At 47.8% G+C, this 22457-nt stretch overlaps 1 protein-coding gene across 7 annotated transcripts; it reads right to left on the bottom strand.

The window, feature by feature from the left end:
* Positions 1-669: 669 nt before the first annotated feature.
* Positions 670-22393, bottom strand: EREG (epiregulin). Of its 7 annotated transcripts, none has more exons than XM_085057698.1 (7): positions 14245-22393; positions 13368-13490; positions 12924-13018; positions 2933-3016; positions 2664-2787; positions 1950-2096; positions 670-1082 (listed from the first exon to the last, which is right to left on the bottom strand). In XM_085057698.1, the coding sequence occupies exons 2-7, from the start codon at positions 13472-13474 to the stop codon at positions 1022-1024; spliced, it is 618 nt and encodes a 205-aa protein (XP_084913824.1). In that variant the 5' UTR covers positions 13475-13490; positions 14245-22393; the 3' UTR covers positions 670-1021. The 7 variants fall into 7 exon arrangements, with proteins under 7 accessions (XP_084913824.1, XP_084913826.1, XP_084913828.1 ...); XM_085057700.1 differs by having other exon boundaries at positions 13368-14315; positions 16035-22393; XM_085057702.1 differs by having other exon boundaries at positions 16035-22393.
* Between the last annotated feature and the right edge of the window lie 64 nt (positions 22394-22457).

Raw genomic sequence — 22457 nt, 5'->3', positions numbered from 1 at the left:
ATTGATACACTTTATTAATAATACTGTGGTTTCTCCCTCCAAAAATAGCTGCTGAGGCTTCAAAGATACTGCTCAGCCAAGCCACGTTGGGTTTCACTCTCAGATCATAGAGTCAAAGCATTAATCCAGCACTGCCAAGCCCATCACAACCCATCTCCCCAGGTGTCACATCTACATGTCTGTTTAACCCCTCCAGGGATGGGGCATCCACCACTGCACTGGGCAGCCTGCACCAAGGCTAGACAGCCCTTTCAGTGAAGAAGTTTTCCCCAATATCCAATCTAAACCTCTGCTGGCACAGCTTGAGGCTGTTTTGTTTTGTCCTCTCCCTTGTTCCCTGGGAGCAGATCCCCCTATCCCCCCCTGCCTGCCCACTCCTGCCACAGAGTTGTGGAGAGCCAGAAGGTCCCCTCCAGGGCCTCCCTCTCTCCACATTGAGTCCCACCAGCTCCCTCAGCTGCTCTTCATCAGACTGATGGTCCAGACCCTTCCCCAGCTCCCTTCTCTGGATATGCTCCAGGCCCTCAATGTCTTTCCTTTTGTGAGGATTTGTCAATAAAATTACGAAACAGGACTGGTCCCAGTACTGAGCCCTGGGGAACATCCCCTGTGACAGGCTGCCGGGTGGAGGTAACTCCGTTCACCACTGCTCTCTGGAATCAGCAGACATTTTGACTTTGTCTAGGACTTTTATTTCAAGGAATACAATCGCTTTGTGTATATTCACAAGAATAAATATAAAATTCTTCTCTCCGGAGCAAGAAGATGAGTTTTTATAAAAATATATCTCTATCCCAAAGAACCGCTGTGGTGGGGTTCCCTTTAGGAAATATTATTTAATAAAAAAATAAAACACTGAAAATAAAATGCTTGACCTATGCTGACTGAATCACGAAACAATTGAAATTTTTTAAAGGTTATAAATATTGTAAATATTATTAATAAAAATAACATTTAAATAGATGGGAAGCCACTGAGTCCATCCAGATGAACGGAACACTGCAGGAAGCCACAGTTTCTCCTATAGGGCACCAACTTCCTTGTATTCACTGGCATTTGTTTGTCTCCTCTTGTTTCGGTACCTGGAACAGAAGAGACAAATGTGAGTTCTAGAAAGCCAGTTGCTTTTGGGGAGTGACAGGGAGTGGGGGGTAAAGGAAGGAAGGGAAAAAAAAGCTGTATAGGTCCTCACATCTGTTTTAAATCTCTAGCAGCCGGGCTCTGTCTATGCTCATTTCCAGGTCTGACATCACTTGAATGTAGTGTCTCTCCTCAACTCTTCACTGAAAATTCCACATCTGCATTAAAGTCTTCCTGCTGGTACTAGGTTTGTCTGTGAGAAATCCTGCTTGTTACCACCTAGCTACCAGATATGGGAAGCTGAGCTCCCCCTCTGGAGCTGTTCCACCTCCTCGCCTCTCTGACAGCTGCTCACCATTAGTTTTTAGGCTGGAGAATGATTCCTGCTGCTTGTGGGTTCGTGGAGCAGAATTTTGTCCCTCATGGTAAAGCTGATAAGGCAATGCTCATGATATCACACTCACCACAAAAACACACCAGACCAACAAATTAGCTAGTAGTAATCCAGCTGCTCTCCAGTCCCTGATGACGGGGGGAATGGCATTACCAATGAAAGAACTAGAGTTTTCCTATTCCCTGTCTGGTGTCTCCTTGATCTCAACACACCTTCTAAGCCAGACATGAAACAACCTCCAGAGTCCTCTGTGTCAGGGTGAACAGGCACCTGGGAGTGCTGCTGCCTGCCCTGCAGTCTGGGCCATGGCACACTGCCTGTCCTGAACACTTCAAGGGCAGCTGAGTGGGTCTGTGCATTGAACTGTCAGGTGAGTGAGGTGTCCCAGGGGAGGGAGGTACCCGGAGGTGCTCAGAGGATGCCTGACACCTCCAGCTGGCTCGCCCTCCTGAGGCACTGCAAACACGAGTCTCACCTCCTGCAGATGTAGTAGCTGGCGAGAGAGATGGCGGCGAGGAAGAGCAGGACCACGATGACGGTCAGTGCCACATACTCCTTGCTGAGGGGCTGCCGGACGAGCTCCGAGTGCACGCACCGCACTCCGGAGAAGCCCACGTCACACCTGAGGGTGACACGGGCAGAATCAGAGACATGGCTGTGGGGTTACACCTCAGCAGCCCACAGAGCATCCCATGCTGCTGGCCTGCTGTTTGCTCAGGGATTAGACATTTGAACTGATGTAACTCAAGCCCACGCGGTGCTAGAGACGGTTGCAAATTGTTCAGGTAAACAAGCAATACCCTTAAAAATGCCTAGAGGATCTTTATTTGGGAGGCTGGATCAAAGGAGAGACCTTGGTGCTCTGCCTGAGATCTGGATCTCACACTACGATAAACACAGATGGACAGGGAAGCACATCAGAATGAATGTCCCAAGTCTAAGCTGGGTTGGTGACTAATTTTAGGTGTCTGAGACTCTCACAGGGATTTCACTGGAGGCAGCACACGTGCTTAACACTAAATCAAATGCAGCTGAGCATTATAGACACCGTGCTCCTCTTCAAGTTCTTGTGAGAATTTAATACTTGGCTGGATTGGTGTTTCAGCAAAGTGTCAATGGCAGTGAGATCAAAGTTCACCTCAAAGCCCACCTCAGGGAGACCTGCAGGATGAGTGGGGCCTGTCCATACCTGCAATAGTGCTCATCCATGTCCACGATGTACACACACTGCCCATGGAAGCAGTAGTCCTTCATTTCAGGCTTGCATCTCGTTATCCCGACTTGGGCCACACGTGGGCTGTTCTCTGTCTGGACTGCAAGGATATTTCATTAGCACCTCAGGATGGGGCAATGTTGCTCAGAGTAAAATTATTTCCAAGGGCACCTCAGTGAGGCTGCCAGCCCAAGGAAGATGGGAGCCAAAGATTTGTTGTTTACAAAGAGCTGTGCAGTACTTACTGAGCGCTGTTGTGCAGTTCTCCATATCACCAGGCCCACATAACGGGATCACTGTTGTGCCCAGGACTGCTTGCAATAGGTAACCTATTGGAGAATAACAACAACAGTCAAAACTAGATGCATTTTGAGTAAGTATTTATGCTGCAGTACTCATTAACACAAGAAGAACAGAAGCTTCTCTCCATGGTAGGAAAAACCCGAAGCTGAAAGCTGAAAAAATATAGGTCTGAGTGATCTGCTGCCTACATTACATGTGGCAGCCCAAAGAAACATCTCTGAAATACAGATTTATAACGCAGAACAGAGATTAACAGAAACCTGGTGTCTGTGACCATCTCTCTCCCACACTCTGAGTGAAACTGGGCAGGAAGAGGCTTGGAGAGATTATGGGGGAGAGGCAGGAATAAGGCCATTTGATGATTATGCTAGGTTTCTGACTGGCATGGTACCTGTGCAAGGGAAATTGCCAGGCTTTCATAATTAGGCATGACAATACAGCATGCATCACAGGAGTCCTTTTGCTGATCAAAATCAAGATATCCTTGACTCACAACACCCCACAGGAAGAGAATTTCCTAGGAATCTGCAAGTCAGTGCAGCTGGTGACTCAGCACACCAGGTCGGTGCTGAGCCATGCTCAGCACCCCACCACTGGCTTCAGAGACCACAAACTACTCGAGGTAGGCTTAACACAAAAGGTGCTCTTTACCAGCAAAGAGCTTCCTCAGCCCTGCCCTTGCTGAAGGGCTGGACAGTTCCTGCACTAACACTCACTGTTTTGGCAATTCTTTGGTTAAAAGCTTGCTTACAAAGCCACAAATATGAGATACAAAACCCCTCTCATCTGCCCATGGGCTTGGACAGGTTACTGACCACTTTATGGACCCTGGGCCGTTGTTACTTAGCAGAACACCCAGAAGAAACAGGCACAGGTTTCAGGTATTCCACTAGTTAAATGAACATTTTTAAGCAGGATTCAAAAGCCAGCATAGGTACCTGTAGTTTCATGGCTAGCCCATGAGGAACAGTGAATGTCTGGCCATGAAATCTACCTGGCTAACACTCCTGCTGTGGTCACAAATTAACCTGCTCATGAACTGCTTAGTCATCAGACCCATTCCACGGAAGTCTGTAATTTGTGTCTTTGGGCTGTTTGCCTCTATTAACTTGTCAGGTCATGCATGTCTAATGGAGGGAGTGTGCCTCCATAATTTCCTGATCACTCTAATTCAACTCCAGTTGTTAGAAAGTTTCATTACATCTCAGGGTTAAATCTAGTAGTGGTAATTTATGGATTTCCGGCAGCTCATCTATTTCTGGGTGATTAGCAGGCTTCCTTTACCCTTCATTCCAGCTACACACAAAACCAGTAGAAATATCTAAGAGGGACAGAGTTTTTTCCTGTGTTTGCACTTTTAAAAACATCATTCCTCCTTCTTACCCACCTCTACACAGCATTCCTTGCAAAGCCAATAAGCCAGATTTCCACCTAGCTCTAGAAGAAAGAACTAAGACCAGGTCCCTGAGAGCCAGAGCGACAGTAACAGATCCATGATGCTGGCACCTGTACCAGCTGGAGACTCCTGTGCCTGCCGGCATGACTCAGCAGGACCTGCCTTCTTCTCCAGTGGGGCAGGACATGCAAGTTTACTTTTAGGGTGGGATTTTTTTTTTTTAAGCAGCACTGTGCTCACTGTAGATTTCCTCAGCAGCAGCAGTTTGACACTTCTGTAAGACCAGTCTGAGTTAACAAAACAGAAAGTTCAAGGGTTTGAAAGGAGAGGTAATCAGCTGTCACACAGTGGTAGCCCAGGGACCTGGGGTCCCAAAAGTTGCTAGGAAAACATTTACCGAGTCAGTTCTTCTTCCCAGGAACTACGTGGACCTTTCAGGAATAATCCATGGACTAAACTGCTCCCTTGGCAGGAAGGAGCTGCGGCCCAGGACAGCAATGTCTCACTAAGGATACACTGTGTCACAGAAAGAAGTAACCAAAGAAATTGACAAAAGTCAAGGCTAAACATGCCACAGGTATCCGAGATACCCACTTGTTCTGCAGATGGATTAAGCCAGCTGAGGATCTCATGTAGCCTACACATTTTTGTCACAGTTTGCACACTTCCTTGACCTGAGCATAACCCGAGCAGCTGCTTTTTAAGCTGAAGTTCCCAGTTTGAGAGTTACCAGAGCCCAGCCTTCGCGTTTGAGAAAACTCCAACCCAGGGCCGTGGAAGAGGCAGGTCAGCTCTCCTCTTGCTCCAGAAGGAAGCACTGCTTTCCAGTTAAAGGCCACAAATCAGACATCTATGAGGGACAAATTAAAAATAACCTCCTCCTCCAACACTGCCCAAGGGTTTTCCCAAACCCAGCCATGTGCGGGCACCTCCTCCACCTGATTGCAGGCACTCAGGCTGGAAAGGCTGGAGTGCAGGCGTGGATATTTGCTGACACCCAGCAGTATTTGCTGCTTTTGGGCAAAGTTCTTCCTGCTCTGCACTGCTCTACTTTGCCCTTTCCCCCATGCACATACTTCCCCACTGACATCATTGAGAGGATAAGGAATCCGCACACAGCAATGGCAAAGGAGAACCTTTCCTGGGATATTTATCAGATGACGTATACCAAACACAGGACCTGGGAGAGGTTATATTTTTATACCTTCACTGTACATTAAGCAAACACGGAGTCCAAGATTCCTGCAAGGTTAACACTGACTTACTGGAACAGGAATATTGCAGCTGCTTACTTGTCCTTCCATGAGGGATGAAAGGAAAGTGAGGGCCAGTGACCAGCTGCATCTGCTTCCTGCAGCTTCCATCAGAGATGACCTGCAAGGGCTAATTATCTGTGTGTCCACTGAAAGCCAGCTGTTGTTTCCACTGGCAGAATGACTGCCAAGGATGACGGATGCACACGCAAGACACACTAAACTGAGGACTACTCTTTGGAGGATTTACGCTAGGGGAACTGGCAAGTTTCTGAGAGCTCAATCCTTATTTGAGTTGGCTTTGTCTGTCACTGAGGTTGCCAGTCTTGTACTTATTCACCTGAATGATGCCACCTCCCATTTGGCATCTCTGTGGTCTCTCTGCCACAGCAGGTAGCACCTACACCCTTCACATGGGTTGCACTTCCAAAGTAGAGGTGCCTAGGTGACACACACCTGAAGGATCTCAGCCCATTTTAACCACAAAGACAGAGCAAGGTGCACCTCTATCACCTGGTTTTGGACATCCAGGGCATGTCTTGACTGTCTAAGGCCTTTCTTGTGTAAACTAAGTAGGGAACATGGAAGTTAGCCAGTCTGTCCCACTGGCTTTGTGAGCGTCCCTATTACCACCATTTAATTCCAGAACTGGAGACTCACAGTCATGCATGTCCAGGATCAGGTCACAGCAGCTCCAAGGTAGCCCTGGAAACATCAGTCTGTCACGGGAAGACTGGTGCTCCAAAATGGCTACAGGCCCACATGATCATTTTCAACACAGTGCCAGGACTTATCCCTAAGCAGAGATAATGCAGATAATTGTGCATTTTGTGCACCCAGTCATCCCAGTACTGCTTCCACTCTTCTGGAGACCTACACCCCAGTGATCTTATTCACATGCTGTCCCTGTGCCTCGGCCACTCTGCTGTGCACCACTTGCATGGGGGCTGAGACCCCTACGCCACAAAAGCACAAATCCATTATTATTTCCAGCCAGACACATCAACCCCTAATACTTTCCCCATCTTCAGACTCAGGGATCTTTATGCTGAGCCCATTTGCTGACAGCCAGGCAAATGTGACACAGGAAAACACAAGGTCAGCAATTCCTGGAACTCTCCAGTGAGTCTGGAGGTCTGATGCCTGCCATCCCCACTGAGTGGTCATTACAGTGAGCACAAGGAGATCAGTGCCAAGGCTCCTGCAGCAACTCGCAGAAAAGTCAGGGCCTGGGCTTGACTCCACCACCACATCAGCACGTGGCTGGCACAGCACCATGTCACCTCAGGAGTGAGTGACATCTCTCTCCCACCACTGCCTTTCTGCTGCGCAGTCTCCAAGCCCACAATAGCCAGGGTATGAACCCGGCAAGGACTGCCACTTCAGTAAGGCTTCAGCCATTCAGCAGGGAACCTCTTCCAGTCTGGCATAACCAGTGACAAACAGTCTTCCCAGAAGCACCAAGTTCTGCTCACACTCCTGCCCTGGGAGGGGAAGGTAGTAAAGTGCTCATAGCACTTGTTATGATGCCACCTACCTATGACTAATCCATCCCTTGCTATTAGATGTTGTGCCTGCCCCGGAAACAAATAAATTCATATACAGATCCATGAAGACATACCAGTTCCTTCCAGTGCCAGTTTTGTGCAAAGCATGGCTGACTCACAGACTACAAGATGTTTAGCCTGCTGTCCTGGCAAGTGAGGTGCTGTGCAGCAGCTGATCCATCAGCTGTGATGGAAATACCTGGCTAAGATGGAAGACGCAAACTCATGCTGCAGTGGGCTTAGCAGGTGAGGAAAACATCTGTCCCAAAAAAGAACTCTTGGGAACTGAGTGTCTCCATTGACTATCACCTCGAGCCCAACACCATGAGTGTGAGAATATGCTTTGTCATTAAAGCAAGGTGTGAGTGTGCCAAGTCTCAGAATTTTACCCACACAGCTCAAGTTGCCCAACCAGTGCCAGGTCTCAGCAGTCACCACCTGTCACTGCCAGCGCCCCATGGAGGTGTGTGACAAGGATCAGCTCTGGCATCACAGCACACCCAGGCCCCAGGACTCTCCATGCTCTAAAGATACACGTGTTCACTTGGGACTTTCAGGTAGCTTATGTCATACAATAGAGCAACACCTCCAGCGAGGAGGTGGAGAAGTGTCAAGCAAAAGGAGGCCACAACCTGTTTTGTTATCATGAGGAAGTCTCTGCTGCTGTGAGGATTCACCCACTGAGTTCACCCAGAGCATGGCTTGGGTGAAGGGAGCAGGACCAGGCTTCAAACAGGACAGGTCAAGGTGAAAGAGAACAGATTGCTCTGGGAGCAGAGCTGAGGAGTGGGGAAAAAATGTTCACCTTGACACACCTGAGCATCATACAAGAAACAGAACATCCCATACGAACACACCACAGCGGGTGGTATGTGCTCCACTCCTCAGCTCATACAACCCACCTGGGTACACCTGTCACTGCCCGGGACTTCATCTCGTAGAGAAACACATCAGGTTCACCTGAAGGCAACCTGAAATTTACGCTTTGACACAGATTTCCCAGCAGCCAAAGAACGCCCCTGCCCCAGCACGCAGCACCCGATGCCCTCCCTGCCCGGGGGAACAGGGCCCTGGCCGCTTACCGAGGAAGAGTAGCAGGCTGCGGGCCCGCTGGCAGCCGGCGTCCATCGCCCTCGGTCCCGGGGGAGCAGAGGAGGCGGCAGGAAGGGAGGCGGTAGAGGTAGCAGCTGCGGAGCGGTGTGGAGTCGGCCGGACGGCCGCCCGCACTTTTATGTGCCCGCGGAGAGGCGGGGCGCGGCGCGGTGACACCGGCCCGCCCCGGCGAGGGGCAGGGGCTCTGTCCGGCCTCCGCTCCCTGCCCACCGCCCCCGGCGTTCCGGCCGGCCCGGGCCGCCCCCGGCTCTGCCCGCGGGCGATGCCCCGACGGCGGGCAGGGATGGCGCCCTGGCCCGGCTGTCCCGGCCCTTCGCCGGGAGCGGAGGGCAGCTCTGGCCCCTCCGGCGGTCGGCTGGTGCCCGAGTATATTAGATTTCCGTCGTTCCAGCAAGTATCACTGCCTGGGGCCGTAAAATTACTCGTCCCCTCTGAGCAGTCTGGCCCAGGCACTGATGCGCGGGACTTCCGGGGGCTGTGGATGCCTTTGCTTGCCCTGCAAGCATCCATGCAATATGCCCTGCAGACCCGGTGCCAGCTGCTGCCCAGGTAAGGCCCTGTCGGCACGAAAAGGACCATTGGGTCATTGCATTGCCATGAACAACACCTGCGCCAAAACCAAGGCTTGGAAAACACCCCAGGGTGGGCAACTGGAACTTGCTGGCCCAATCTCCCATCTCCTGGCATTTCTGAAGTGACCCTCAGCACACATGTGCACTTGCCAGGCAGCCCCTGAGCTAGGGGCAGAAATGGTCTATTAAGTTACAGCACTGGCACCAGGAATGCCAGCACCTCACCTGGCACCTGGGCTGGCTGCAATGGTCTTGAACTCGGGGGGTGTGTATGCCACGTTCCACTCCAGCCCTTGGCCTCATCATAGCTCAGTAGCACAGGCAGTTCCTGGAAGCAACAGATATTTCAGTTATAAGATCCTTGAAAGAGCAGCCAACCAGTTACAGCTACTTTAAAAAAAATTCCTTTCAAGCATCCTGTTGAAGCCCACGCACTCTGTTGCTATATTAGGCAAGACCTCATTCAGCACTTACATCCCACCATTGGATGATTGAGGGATCCCACCCACCAAATCTCTATTGCACACATTTGCCTGAAATATGAAATGTGTTTCATCTCAAGAAGCTGCTCAGCAGTGGTGGTTGCTTCTTTTCCTTTTAAAGGAAAAATCATCTTCCCCTGCCTTACAGCTGTCCATAAAGGCACATTGATACCCAGTTTATTGTGGCACTGATAAGCCTATCTCACAGTGAGAGGAACCAAAATATTGACACTGAGCTGCACTGTAATAGCTGATGACTCAAGTCCCCCTAGTTTCTCTGTTTTATAAGGATTTATTGATACAAGACAGGAAACTGTGGAAGATACTGCAGAATACCGATATACCACAACTCCATGTTTAGAATGCAGTTCTAAGAGACATTCATTCAGTGGGTGCAATAGATCCGGTACGTACAAATCATACTCCTCCTTATTTTGGGGGCATTTTCTTAGGTCTACAGTGGCATGGAAATGCTGAAGTGAAAAAAGGCAGTATGTTGCCACAGAATTGTGTGACAGCACCACTTCTTAATTACCTAAATGGCATGAAAGTTGGCAAGATAAATGTAGTAAAGCCCAGTGTGAAAGCAGCATTTAGAAGGATGCCCTCCGCAGCAAGTGGGACATGATATGGCTGCAATCTTTTTCTAAGTCCCCTTCTTTCCCTCTCTAGCATTAGTGTCATGTCATGTGGATGGTATCTTTTTTGATGCCACGAGTGTTTTTGTTGCTTCTTTAATTTGTGCTGATCCCCCTTATTAAAGATTTTATTGTCTGCTCTTTCAGGGATCATAATGAGTAAAGGAAGGAATTGCAATTATTAGCAACGTGTTTCTGTGTGTGGGCTTACAGATGCCTTAAAAAGCAGCATCACCATAGAACTTCCACTTTATAATTAATTTTACCCTTAAATTCCTGCATGATTTATCCTCTGAAAGGCAACATTTAATTATAGTCTTGTACCGGTACCCAGATACCAAGTAACGCTGACACAATGGGAGCAATTCATTGGAATTTCCTCTTTCAGATCTGAATACATGGAAAACAAGTATCACGGACACATCTTTGTTTCATCTTTCTGTAATGTGCTTTGTTTCACGGCACCTGATTTCGCACCCGGCATCCCCGTGTGCGGCTTTCACCATCCCCTCCTCCACGTGGAGGACGCCTCTTGGGATAAGGCTCGCACACACCTTAAGAGCCAGTTTTCCCAGAGGCCTTGCTGCATCAATGGGGTCATTGTAAGGCAGGCTCGTTGCATCCCACAGGTCCCGGTAGGAGCAACATGTCTGTGCAACGCCGAGAGGCAGCACAGATTGGGCAACAGAGCATCATGGGTGCATCTCTGCTGCTGGCCTCGATTTCAGCCGGGGTGAACCGGCACGCCCAGGGCAAGGCGCCGATGGATTTGTGCCCCTTGGCACCTGACCAGTGAGTAGCCCCCTGAATGCTTTGACATTTCCGGATTTTCTTCTTTACAAAGTGTAACAAGAATATGAGGAAATACCTTAAGAACTTATGCAAAAGGCTTGCTTGATTTTATTACCTCGCAACGCCTTAATAACCACCTTCAAAGAAAACTTCTTTCTACAAAGTACAGAGGCTCAGCTCAAGCCCATGCTTTAGCCCCTTCCAATGTCTCAAGCATTCATCTCCCCTTTTGGGACAGAGCAGCAGAGTCACAGCAGTGATTATTCAGGGATACAGACTGAGCTTTGTCTGTCAGTGTGTTTATCACTGATAACACAACAATTTCTATGAACAAAATGACCCTTTTGATTTAGAGAGGAAAAAACACAGCTTAAATGTATTGTTTCATGTGGTGTCTATTTTCTTCATGGGGACTTGCTGTAGAAGAATACCTATGTTCACAGCAATGAACTGCCACTTTATCTGTGTGTTTTTACATAACTAAAACTATGCCTGGAGAGTGTCTATACCACTTACTTCTGCTGCCTTCTGTAGGACTTGTACTTGGTTCTATGCATTGCTGCTGTCCGGATGGACCTGCATTGGTTTCATCTGTTCAAGACCAATTTGCAAAATCAACATCTTTTCTTGTCAGAAAGTATTTTTGAAATGGAAAGAAAATCATTCCTAGTCTTGCACTGATGCACTCGGCTCTGTTATGCACACACACAAAGGAACAAAAAGCCACAATTTCATAAATTCTTGCAAAAATCATCCAGCATTTTTTAAACAGCATGAGTGCACGTCAGTATGTGCACATTTTACACACACATATAGCAAGCTTTCATTGCACAGCATGAGAGATACTCAAGAAATACTCTCAGAAGGTCAGACATCAATTGGAATGCTTTTCTCTCTTGACAGCATTTTCATTTGAACTACTCAAGATTAATATTAAGTTCCTGAGGGGATATAAAAGACATGTGGATGTTGCCCTGGGGTCACAGTTCAGTGGTGGGCTTTGCAGTGCTGGGGGAACGGTTGGAGTCAATGATCTTACAGGGCCTTTCCAACCTAAATGATTCCATGCTTTTATGAAAATCTTAAATGGTAAAAATGTTGGGACTCATGGGAACACAAATGCCTTAAGAAGGGAAGGTATTTTTAACTGGAATACGTAGATGTGACCGTATGGAGGAAATGGTGGAAAGAAAAACCTTGAGCCAAATTACTCCATGTGAAGGTCAGTTTCAAATTTGCCATGAATGTGAGGGATTAATTAGGTCAAGTGCTCTTAAACAACCAGTCTCTTCTATAAACTATGAGAGTTCAAATTCTGCGCCCAGGGCTGAAAGTGGCCGATGCCTCTTCCTGTAAACACAGCATGAGGTCAAAGTTACTGGACAACACAGATGTTTTGCTATTAAAATAAAAAACAATTCCCCATATTCACTGATTTCTTTTCCAACTTCTTGGGTCAGCCTTAACCAGCAATTTTTAAAAAAGAAAGAAAAAAAACCAAAGCAGCTAATTCTCATTCATCTTAGAAGACTGAAAAGGGAGACAGGCATTGAAAGGGAAGACAGGTCTGCCAGTTCATACTGCATTCCTCCCTAAAGGGAAGTTTTAAAAACTTTATTCTCCTGGCTTGTATGACTTTTCTATTACTCTCCCCTGGGCAAATCCTGAATGGCTCAACACATCTCACGGGCAGCAAGAACTCCATAATGTTCAGCTGGTGATTTCCCTTTCCTAATTACAGCCCAGTGCTCCATGCTGAGTGATTTCTTAGCCTCCAAGGGGTTTGAAGCCTTTCTCATTTGTGGAGTCTTCCCATGGCTTATGACTTTACTTGCTGCTTAAAAAAGTTTATAAAGTCATCTCTTTCACAGAATTTCTCATTCTCCAAGGACGAGGACTAAACACTGAGATACAGAACATATGCAAAGATGAAGGTTGCCTTCTCTGATAAGTCACTGTGTGCACACACGGGTGCATCATTCAGGCCTGTGATCACTGGCCAACAGAACTGAAATTTCTACATGGCAACATCTTCCTGGTGGATGACTCTACAGCCCACCTGCTTGATGGCTCTGCCCAGAGAGTGACATCCACCTCAGGACAGTGAAAAGACAGCAAACTCACTGCGATGGGGACTCACCAGCTGCTCTCAGGTTTTCTGCACAGCAGTCCCTCCTGGCTGTGGGCTCTCCACCATGACCTTCCATCCCTCTCCTGTACCTCCCATCGGGACAGCTGGTGCCAGCATGGGGAAGACAAGAGGAAGACATTGCCAGTGAGAAGGACAGACTTGCTGAAGCACAGGGTCAGCCTCTAAGGCCTGCACTAAAGCCTGAGCAATATGTGCTGCACACACACTACCAGCAGAGCCCCTGACTCTCCACTGCTCCATCTGGGAATCTTGGCCATCTCAGGCCTTGGCTATATTAGTTTCAATCCCTCTGGCAAGTGTATTTCAGCCCTTGACAAATATTTTGCTCATATATCTCAAGCATGTATGAGCAGAAGAAAGGCTGACTAGCGGGCTGTTTCCCTGCCTGTGCTTGGCCTGCTGAATCCAGAGCAGCACTGAGCTGTGACTCACCCTGTGCTCCAGGCCCTGCTCCACCACCGGGACTTCAGCCATCCGCAGACTCCACGTTTTGGCTGCAACACAGTGGTGACTGTCACCTGCACGCCAACCATGCACATGGGGAGTTGGGGCACCCTGGACAAGAGGAGTGTGTCATTAGGGATGATGGTGTAAACAGCAATTCACCTGAAACCAGCTTAGCCAGCACATGTTCCAGAAACCAAATCTAGGAAAGAGCCACGGGTCTCTGGTGTATTTGTTTGGCCTGGTAACCAGCACTAAGCACTGGAGCAGATGTGCTTAGTGGAATTCCCCCATCCACTAGAATTATGGGACACTCCCACTACTGTTCTGATAATTATTATTAATCATTACTATTACTGAAGTGACAAAAAAAAAAAAAAAAGGCTGTGAGGATCAGGCCTTTATTGTGCTGGCTGTTGTCATGCAAAGGTGATGAGACAGTTTGCCCCAGGGAGCCTATAAACACAGGTGCCCAATTCACCGCTGCAGTCATATTTTAAACTAGGACACTGTGGTCCCCAATGAAGCTCTCCTACAACTCCAAAAGAATTAATCCATAGCACTCCCTCCAGTTCACCTCAGCTGGGAGCCAGGCTGGATATCATGCTCTCTGTCAGCAAGGTAGATGCAGGTAGAAGGGAAAGAAGTTGATCAGGAATACTTTAGAATTGCAATACCCAACACCACATTTCCATTCGGTGTTTTCCCTGACTGGGCCCATCCTGCTATAAAATTCCATATTCTTTGATCTCCAGTGAATTCAGTACCACCAACTCATGAGGGCCCATGAGTCATATGGTATGTGGAAACCTCTGGGGTTTGGTTTGGGAATGACCAAGACTATGTGAAATCATCTTCTAGTCACCTTCTCCTCCCACCAATGGTCTGAACATCACCTCAGGTATCCAGGTATCCAAGTCTCCATGGACACTGTTCCTAGGTCAGAAAAAAGAAATTGATTAGCCAACTTAGCCACAGACTGGGTACTCACTGGGAGCCACAGGGAAGGACTGTAGGCCTCTGTGGGGCTGAGAAGGGCAGGGAGAGCTCCTGCACAGGTGGAAACCATCTGCCTACAATACAGATTTTTCTTCCCATTTATGCAGGTCAGGCTGCTGTCAGCTACCAGGAAAGGAGACAGACCCCAGTTCTCTGGTCAGAGCTGGCTGCTCCCCAATCCATCTCAAGAGTGCAGCCTGGATTCCTCCCACACTAAATAGCAAAATAAAAGGTGTTCAGTGCCTGCATGTTTCTGTGCTCTCTCAGCAATGAGTTGTGGGTTTGTCCAAGGGCCAAGGGGAGGTGAAGGTCCAGGCCCCAGGGAGCTTGTCCCCATCTCTCCATCTGTGGGTATGGAGTGTGTTGGTCATTTGAAGTGCAAACAGGAGATGGGACAGGACAGGAATCTGCAGCTGGATGTCCTGGGGGGGAGGTGGCAGCAGCCAGTCGGCTGACTGTGACACTTCCACAGATAACTCCTCCGTGTGGTATCTACACATCCACTCCCTCGCCCTCGTTCCTGCAGCTTAGCGCTATTTAAGAGAGGCAGGAGATTTCCTTTATGGCACTAGGAGCGCATGCGTGTAAATCAAGTGGGACAGGACAAAGGCCAGGGCTGGGTTAAATTAGATCAGCGATGCTATTCAATTAAGAACAGCAATAAGCTATGGCTGGCAGTTCTTGATTGATCCTCCTGCAGCCAGAGTCTTTGTTCTCCATACAGGAAATAAAGGTCTAGGGATAAGGCTGCCAAACACAAGTTCGGTCTCTGAACCTCGTTAAACTTCTGAACAACAACAGTTCCTCTATAGGACTTTCAACAGATATCCCTGAGAACTCCTTTTTTGTGAGGCTGCACATCAGATGCTCAGGATGAGACACTTTTGGCCTCTGACCTGCAGCGTGCCTACAGCCAAGGTCACCCCCTCAAGCATCACACTCACGTTCCAGCTCCACACCCAGATTAACCTACCCTGCCCAAACCCAGCACACAAGCAGCCTGACATCAGCCAGAAGCCCATTAAGCCAGCACAGGAGACGGCCTGTCTCAGGTGAAGCAGATACCAGACCTGAGAGCCTGTGCAGAACACGGCTCTGCTCTTCCATCTCCATCCTGCCTCTTCAACCCTTCCCCTTGTTTTGTTCCTGTAACATTCCCCTTTGTGAACCAGGAGAGAGATTTCCAGGAAGAGCTACAGTACACAAAGCTAATTACCCATCTTTCCAAACCAGCCACTTTAAAGGGTACGCCTGTTAACTAAACTCAAACAGAGGTCTCTCTGCAAGCCTTTTCCCACTGTCTCACCCTGTACCTTATGCAACGCACTGCGCATCACTGCGCGTGTTTAATTACAGCGGAGCAGCTTTGATTGCCATGTCACAGCATCACAACTGCCGACTGCATTGCACATGTTGGAACTGTCTTTTACGCAGATCTGAGTAACATTGTAGCCTTTGGGCAACGGCCTTCGATTGTTTACATGGTTCCCATAAACAGGATATCAGCAATTTGTAAATATCCTGTCCGAAGCCCCTCAGCTGCACTTGACCAGTTTGATGCATGCCCGTCTGCAGCAAGTCTGTGTCTCTCCTACGGCTTCACTGGTAATGTTGCACAACTCGTACAGACCACACATTGCCTCTCATGGTACATACCAAGACTTCTACTTCATGGCTTCTACAAATTGTTTGTGGAGTTGGTGCGTTTGGAGAGCATTTGCCGGGGAACTATAAATCAAAGAAGAGATACATTATTGTTGGCATTATTTCCCACAGGTTTATGATTTGTAGTTCTCACTCTGGTAGAAAAGGCAAGGGAGTTATACCAATGCTTGTTGCTAAATCTTACCTAGAGGTAGGTTTTTTCTCTTTCATATAAACAATCCATTCCAGCTGAATGAAGACAGTGACACACAGAGAAAAATCTAAATTTTCTTGTGTTTCTTCAGTGTTGCAAAATAGGGTATTTTGACGGTCAATAATTAGATACCTGTGCCTAATCCAGCAACTTTTCTGCAGTAAATCTAAAGATACCTTCCAAAAAGAAGTCATAACACCAAAATCTCACATTTTGGCAGTGTATCTCAGGACAGAGCCTCCCAGCAGAGCTAGAGAGAAGCTCAAAGTTCCCTCTGAGCTTAATACTCTATTAAAAGCAAGGCACACCTCTCTTGGTTGGCTTGTATTTGCCTAACTGGGTAGCCAGCTCTGGGGAATGGAGGAGTTGCTTTTGTACAGAGGGAAGCTCCAGCTTGGAAGGAAACAGAAGAGCAACACTAAGAAGTATTGGCGTAGAAACAGAAGCACCAACTCGTGTCACTGCTCATTCACATGTGAATAATCCACTAATGGAAGCATGCTAATGCCAAGTAGTCTGACAGGACATCCTTAGCTCCAAAAACAAGTGCCTTGAAGAACTGTAACTCCAGGCTACAATCATGGTAGCATCAGGTCAGATGTCAGCAAAGCATTCAGCTACTTCCCCCAGACTTTGGTTAAGAGGACAAGACTCATAAGCCATGTCACAAGCAAGAAAAAACTAGAACAAGTCTCATTTCAGTCTGATCCCCAGCATAACCTCAGTGGTGTCCCCAAAACCTTCCTAGACAGGACAGCATTTTCTTCTCCTTTGCTCCTGTGGGGGGCACAGACTGCTCTGGTGTCATCCCTACTGTCACCTGGAGTGGGAAATGTCAGGCCTGTGTTACACCTCTCTAACCCATAATTAGCACTACCTGAACAGGGCCAGCTGCACCTGAAACAGGTGTTCCCTGTAAAGGAAATCATCAGGAACTTGTTTAATTTAAAACAAGGAGGAAAAGGCAGCAGTGTGAAGTCCTGACCCTACCTGTTCTAAGGTAAATCACTGCTTACTGCACCATGAACTCAGCTGGGCTCCAGATTGCTTTGCAGATAGAGTAGGAGGAAGCTGTAACTTACACCCACTACAACTGTTCCTACAGCCAAGGAATGAGATAACTAAATGCCCTTGGGGAGATATGAGAGGCATTTAAAGCATAAAAATTGCTTACCTTTCCCTTACCAGGTAGGCAGATAAACACAAATGTCTCTGTTCAATAGTGCCTGAAAGTCTGATGTAAGCCCTCAAAAGCAAAGAAAATTAAGGCTTAGAATAAACTATGGTGCAAGGATGTGCATCCCCAGTGACAAAACATCCCCCATCATTTCCAAAATAAGCAGCTCCAGAGAACTGCACGAGTTGGCAGAGATCATGGGCCCAGTGAGCGTGGGAGAGCAGAGGCTGGTGCTTCTGTGCTGGACACGGAGCCTGTGTGTTTCACACAGGCATTCCCAGCTTCCCAGGTGCTGTGCCGTGTTCACTTTCAGTCACGTGCCTACTGGGACACACACTGCTTACCACATGCTAAGGGAGGGTGGGAGCAATTTGCTTTACTGCTCCTGCCAAATGCCTCTATTACTATATGTTATGAAAGCTCTGGAGAGGCAAAACATTCTTAAAACCACTTTATTAAAATTAGTAACACCCGAAACTCCCCCCAGTTGTTTATGGATGGCAGGGCTGAAGAAGGCAAGGAGCAAAAGCAAAAGCAGAGGCAGAGAAGCCTCCACTTTCTCTGCAGTATGACAGGCCAGAGGAGTCTCTGGATAATTTCAGCTGGATAATTTCAGCTGGCTGCTGAAATGCTGCCAGCTTCCCCCAGCATCCATGCTGGGAGCAAGACTGGTTTTCCATCTACAGATGCAGAGTGTTACTTACGGACTAAGTATTGGTTTACCATACCCCAGCATCTCTTCACAGTCCATAACACTTCCATCCCCGTGGCATCCTTTAGCTGTTTGGATATTTGTCTGAGGGCAGCAGGGAGGCAAGCATGGGGTCTGCAACTTACCAAACCTGTGCAGAGGCAGGGACACGTACCTTTGTCCCTGTGCTCCACTCCTGTCCTTCTCATGGATCACTTCCTCTATGGATGCTGAGCCAGATCAGCACTGCTGCCTCACAGGTTCCTCTTCCTGATGCTACAGCCCTGATCCACACAGCAGGAGAAGGGAAATTTAAAGGTGATCACAAGAGATACTTAAGAGTGGAAAACTGTCAGGTAATTGTATTCCCAAGCTGTGACAGCTCTGTCTCTTGAGCCTGCTTCCTCTGGGACACATCAGATGCTGTGCATGGTCTCAGCCCAACAATCTCTGCTATTCCCTTTGCTGCTTCCTCACCCTTAGCACAGGCTAAATAAACTTTTAGCTCCTGTCTCGCACCCATGTAGCTTGTTGCTTTACAAAAGAGACAGGAGACATGTTCAAGCTCAAGCCTCTGAACTACCAGGTCTCCTGAAGCAGATCAAGCTGCTTTTGTACCATCTCACTCCATGTGATATGTAGAAAGCTTTGCTTGGACTTCTTTGGCAGTGACTTGGATCATTAGATCATATGGAATTGTAATTTTGTCTTATTTACATTAATTGTAATTTCTATTAATTATTGTTTTTGCATTCTGCACAGGACAATAAACTCTGGGGGAATTTACATGTGGAAAGGAGCAGACTAAGGCTCTGGTGCAGAATAAGATTATGCAGGCCCTAATCTACACCTTTTGCATACAGACCTGACCCTGTGCCAGGGCAGAGCCCCCCACTGCCAACCCCCATGGGGCTCAGAAGGGAGATGCAGAGGTCACAAGGGGTCCAACTCTCCCCTGCATTGCTGGGGTTTGGCTTTCCCTGAGTTCTTTGAAGGATAATAGGATGTTTTTTGCAGGGCTTTCTGCACATGTACTGACCTGCATGAACCCAAGCTCTGGGTCAACAAAGATTATTTTTATGAGAAATAAGGACAAACTTGCTGTTCAACATTACCAAACCACCTGATATTTAGGGCAGAGCCTCAGCTCTTCATCAGCACAGTATGGTATGCACATTAAAGTCTGAGATTTTCTATCAGGCACACACAAGGCACCTCTGTCAATATTTGACCATGTTTTTCCGTGTCACCTGGACACTGATCACAGAAAATATAATTTGGCATAATAGGAATTCAGCACACAGTTTAAGTGCTGAAGGAAGGATGTGCAAATAATGAAGCAATGCACACTCTTAAACAAATGTATTCGAATATTTGAAGGACAAACGGAATTTGTCTCCCATCTGTGTCGTGTTTTCTTTCAATGCACATACACAGAACTATTTGTATTCAGAGAGAGAAGCAGTCTCACTTCAATTCACCAAAATTATGGACAGTGCACAATTCCTAGGAACCCTGTGGCAGCCCAGAATTTCAACAGGCTCTACCCAAACTGTGCCTATACACACACACACTGGGCCAAGTGCCCTTGAGTTTGCTCCTCCACCTTTTTTTAACCTCCGAGTAGCACTCAAAGCACATCTCTGAGCTGCTGAGTGTCATGTTGGCTTGTACCGCTCACCTTGCTCTTATGTATCATTGTACTTCTCACTCAAGAAACCACCACAAACAAATAGGAATTTTTAGGAATCCCACAGCACTCAAAAGCCATAAACACCTAAATACCCACAGACTGAAGGTAGTGCAAGTAGCCTGAGTCTGCACCCACTGAAGACAACATATGTTTTGCTACAGCCTGCAGCAGGCCTTGGAGATAGGCCAGAGTTGATTGGGAAAACCACGGATCCCTACTTTATGATTGTCTTGAAAAGCCTTCAGTGGAGGCATTTCACCAGTACATTTCACAAATCCTTAATGGTTTAAGAAGCAGTCAAACTAACCCTTACTTGGAATCATCTTAAACACATCTTTAAGTCCTTCTAGTCCTTCCAGTTTGAATGTGACACCTGAATTAGATGAGGGCACCTGCTCCTGCTGGGAAGGGGAGACATCTGTTTTGGGTAGGCCAGGAAGGATGAGAAAAAAAGGTGAGGGAGAAATGTGAGGGGACATCCAGCTGGGTCAGACCACCCTCAAATTCCTCATTGTCATGCTGAGGTCATGGACATTTCCATGCAGGATTTGGAGCATGTGTGTGTTGGTGCAAGGTCGCCCTTCGCCTGCGTCACTCCCCATTCTTCCTGGGAACAACCAGGAAGAAACTGCTAGTGTTTCTTGGCTCCTGCACACACTTTTCACGCACAGGGGAGCACCTAGCCCATAGAGAACATTTTCTTCCTGCTGTAATCTTGATGGAAAACGTAGCTAGTGATGGAGAAAGGAATTCAGGAGACGGCTGAGAAGTGCCTGAGGGAGAACTTTCATATCTATTTTCACAAGAGACATTGTGAACATGCCACCAAAGAAGTCAAGAGAAGCATTAACAAGGCAAGGGGAAAGGGCAAGAGAACTTCCTCTCTTTTAGCTCCCTGGTTGTCCTGCCTGTGTTTCAGTGCATTGGTTTGCTCCAGAAAACCAGGATGGCCTGAAGGGGCACTGCTTCCACAGCAGCAGTCGGCGCTGCAGGAGTCATCCATCCTGAGACACGAGGCAGACTAAGCTACCAAAGTCCACCAATCATCGTGTCAGAACTACTAAGACTTGCACCCAAAACCCCAGCACTTGAGTTGCTGAGAGTTTCCAAAAATCAGACAGACAAGGCCACTTGGAAGCCCTCCTTGAGTTTCCCTTCCTGAAGAGCATCCCTCCAAGAAACACGCAGGAACCTGCAATACCACAGCCTTGAAAAAAAAAAGGGGAAAAGCACAAAACTCTCAGCCAAATCTTTTATGCTCTGGCACGGCCTGTAACTCAAGGTCCCCCTCCCAGCCCGTGTCACTGACTCATCCCGCCCTGCTTCCCCCGCCTAGAGGTGGCTGCTGGGCTGCCCGGCTGGCGGATCAGGGATGCACTCAAGGGAAGCACTCGGGTCCTCCCTGTGACGTGAAGCTGCCACAGCTCCCTGCGAGGCTGTGTTGCCCCACAGCCTTTGAATTCAGTGCTGGCATCTGTTAAGGCAGCTTCCTGGAACAGCGCTCGTGGCCAAATCCGCTGCCGCGCTCTGTCAAGTGGCTGGCAGAAGTCAATAAAATGCCGTTCATCATGGGATTTGCCGTAACAATGGGACACAAACAGACTTAGCCTTACGTACAGAAATGATGTCAAACAAATTAGCTTTGCCCGAGTTACTCAGACGTTCTTGCAAAGCTCAGCCCTGTCCTCTCGTGTCTCAAGCCTGGCTGTGCTGTTTGCCAGAGGGAGCTGTGGAGAGGCCTCTCTGCACAACAGCCTTGGACAAGGAGGAGGAAGGAAGTTCTTGCATGCCCTGTGTCCCCCAAACAAAAAAAACCCTGGGAAAAAAAAAAAAGACAAAAAGTGTAACAGATTTGGAGTGACATACTCTGCCTAGGAAGGTGTCCCACGCTGGGCACCTCAGGCTGGCTCCCCATCAGCCTGGCTCCCATCAGCCAAGGGCAATGCTGCCATGCTGCATTTTGGTCAGTCCTGGCCAGGAAACCCACCTGGCATTTGAATATCAGGTATTCAAAATGCAGAAAACTGTATTTTTGCTTATTGTAGGACAAAATACCATTAAAAAGAAATGCCACTAGGGAATTTACAAGGAAACTTCCTTGCCAATATTCACCAGATAAAATCAATAATATTGATTAAAAATTAGCGTTTAAGTGACTCAGTCTTAGACACAGAATCAAAACCTCACCTTTGGATACCTCTGACCTTTTTATGAATTAGAAAACTGAGCTCAGAGCTAAGGCAGGTGACCATTCACAGGTGGTCCCAATTCCACAACAGGGCAAAATCCCCAAAGCATTGGATGGAAAACTCCCTCAGGATGACTATGCAAGACATGCAAAGCGTGCCTTGACTACCAAGTTCAGCTCATCCCAAACTGCTCAAAAGAATAAGCATTTAAAGCAGTTTTAACCCTAATTTGTCTGTGAAACTGTGTCTCGCAATCTATTTTTATGTTTATACTGATGAAAAATGAAATTAGAATTTTAATTTGACTTGAGCAGCCTCTCATTTAGAGGTTTGCTTGCCCACAGGCCATTGGCTTCACAGCAAGTCAAACCCTGCTCTCAATCAAAACCAGCCTGTGCCCCAGCTCCCAAACCAGCCCAGTGAACACTTCCCTCTCATGCAAACCTCCTTCAGCTCGCTGAGATCTGCTGC

This window comes from Lichenostomus cassidix, chromosome 4 (genome assembly GCF_008360975.1).
Source record: "Lichenostomus cassidix isolate B80296 chromosome 4, HeHo_3.0, whole genome shotgun sequence".
Taxonomy (NCBI): Eukaryota; Metazoa; Chordata; class Aves; order Passeriformes; family Meliphagidae; genus Lichenostomus; species Lichenostomus cassidix.
This window is presented reverse-complemented; position numbering and strand designations above follow the sequence as displayed.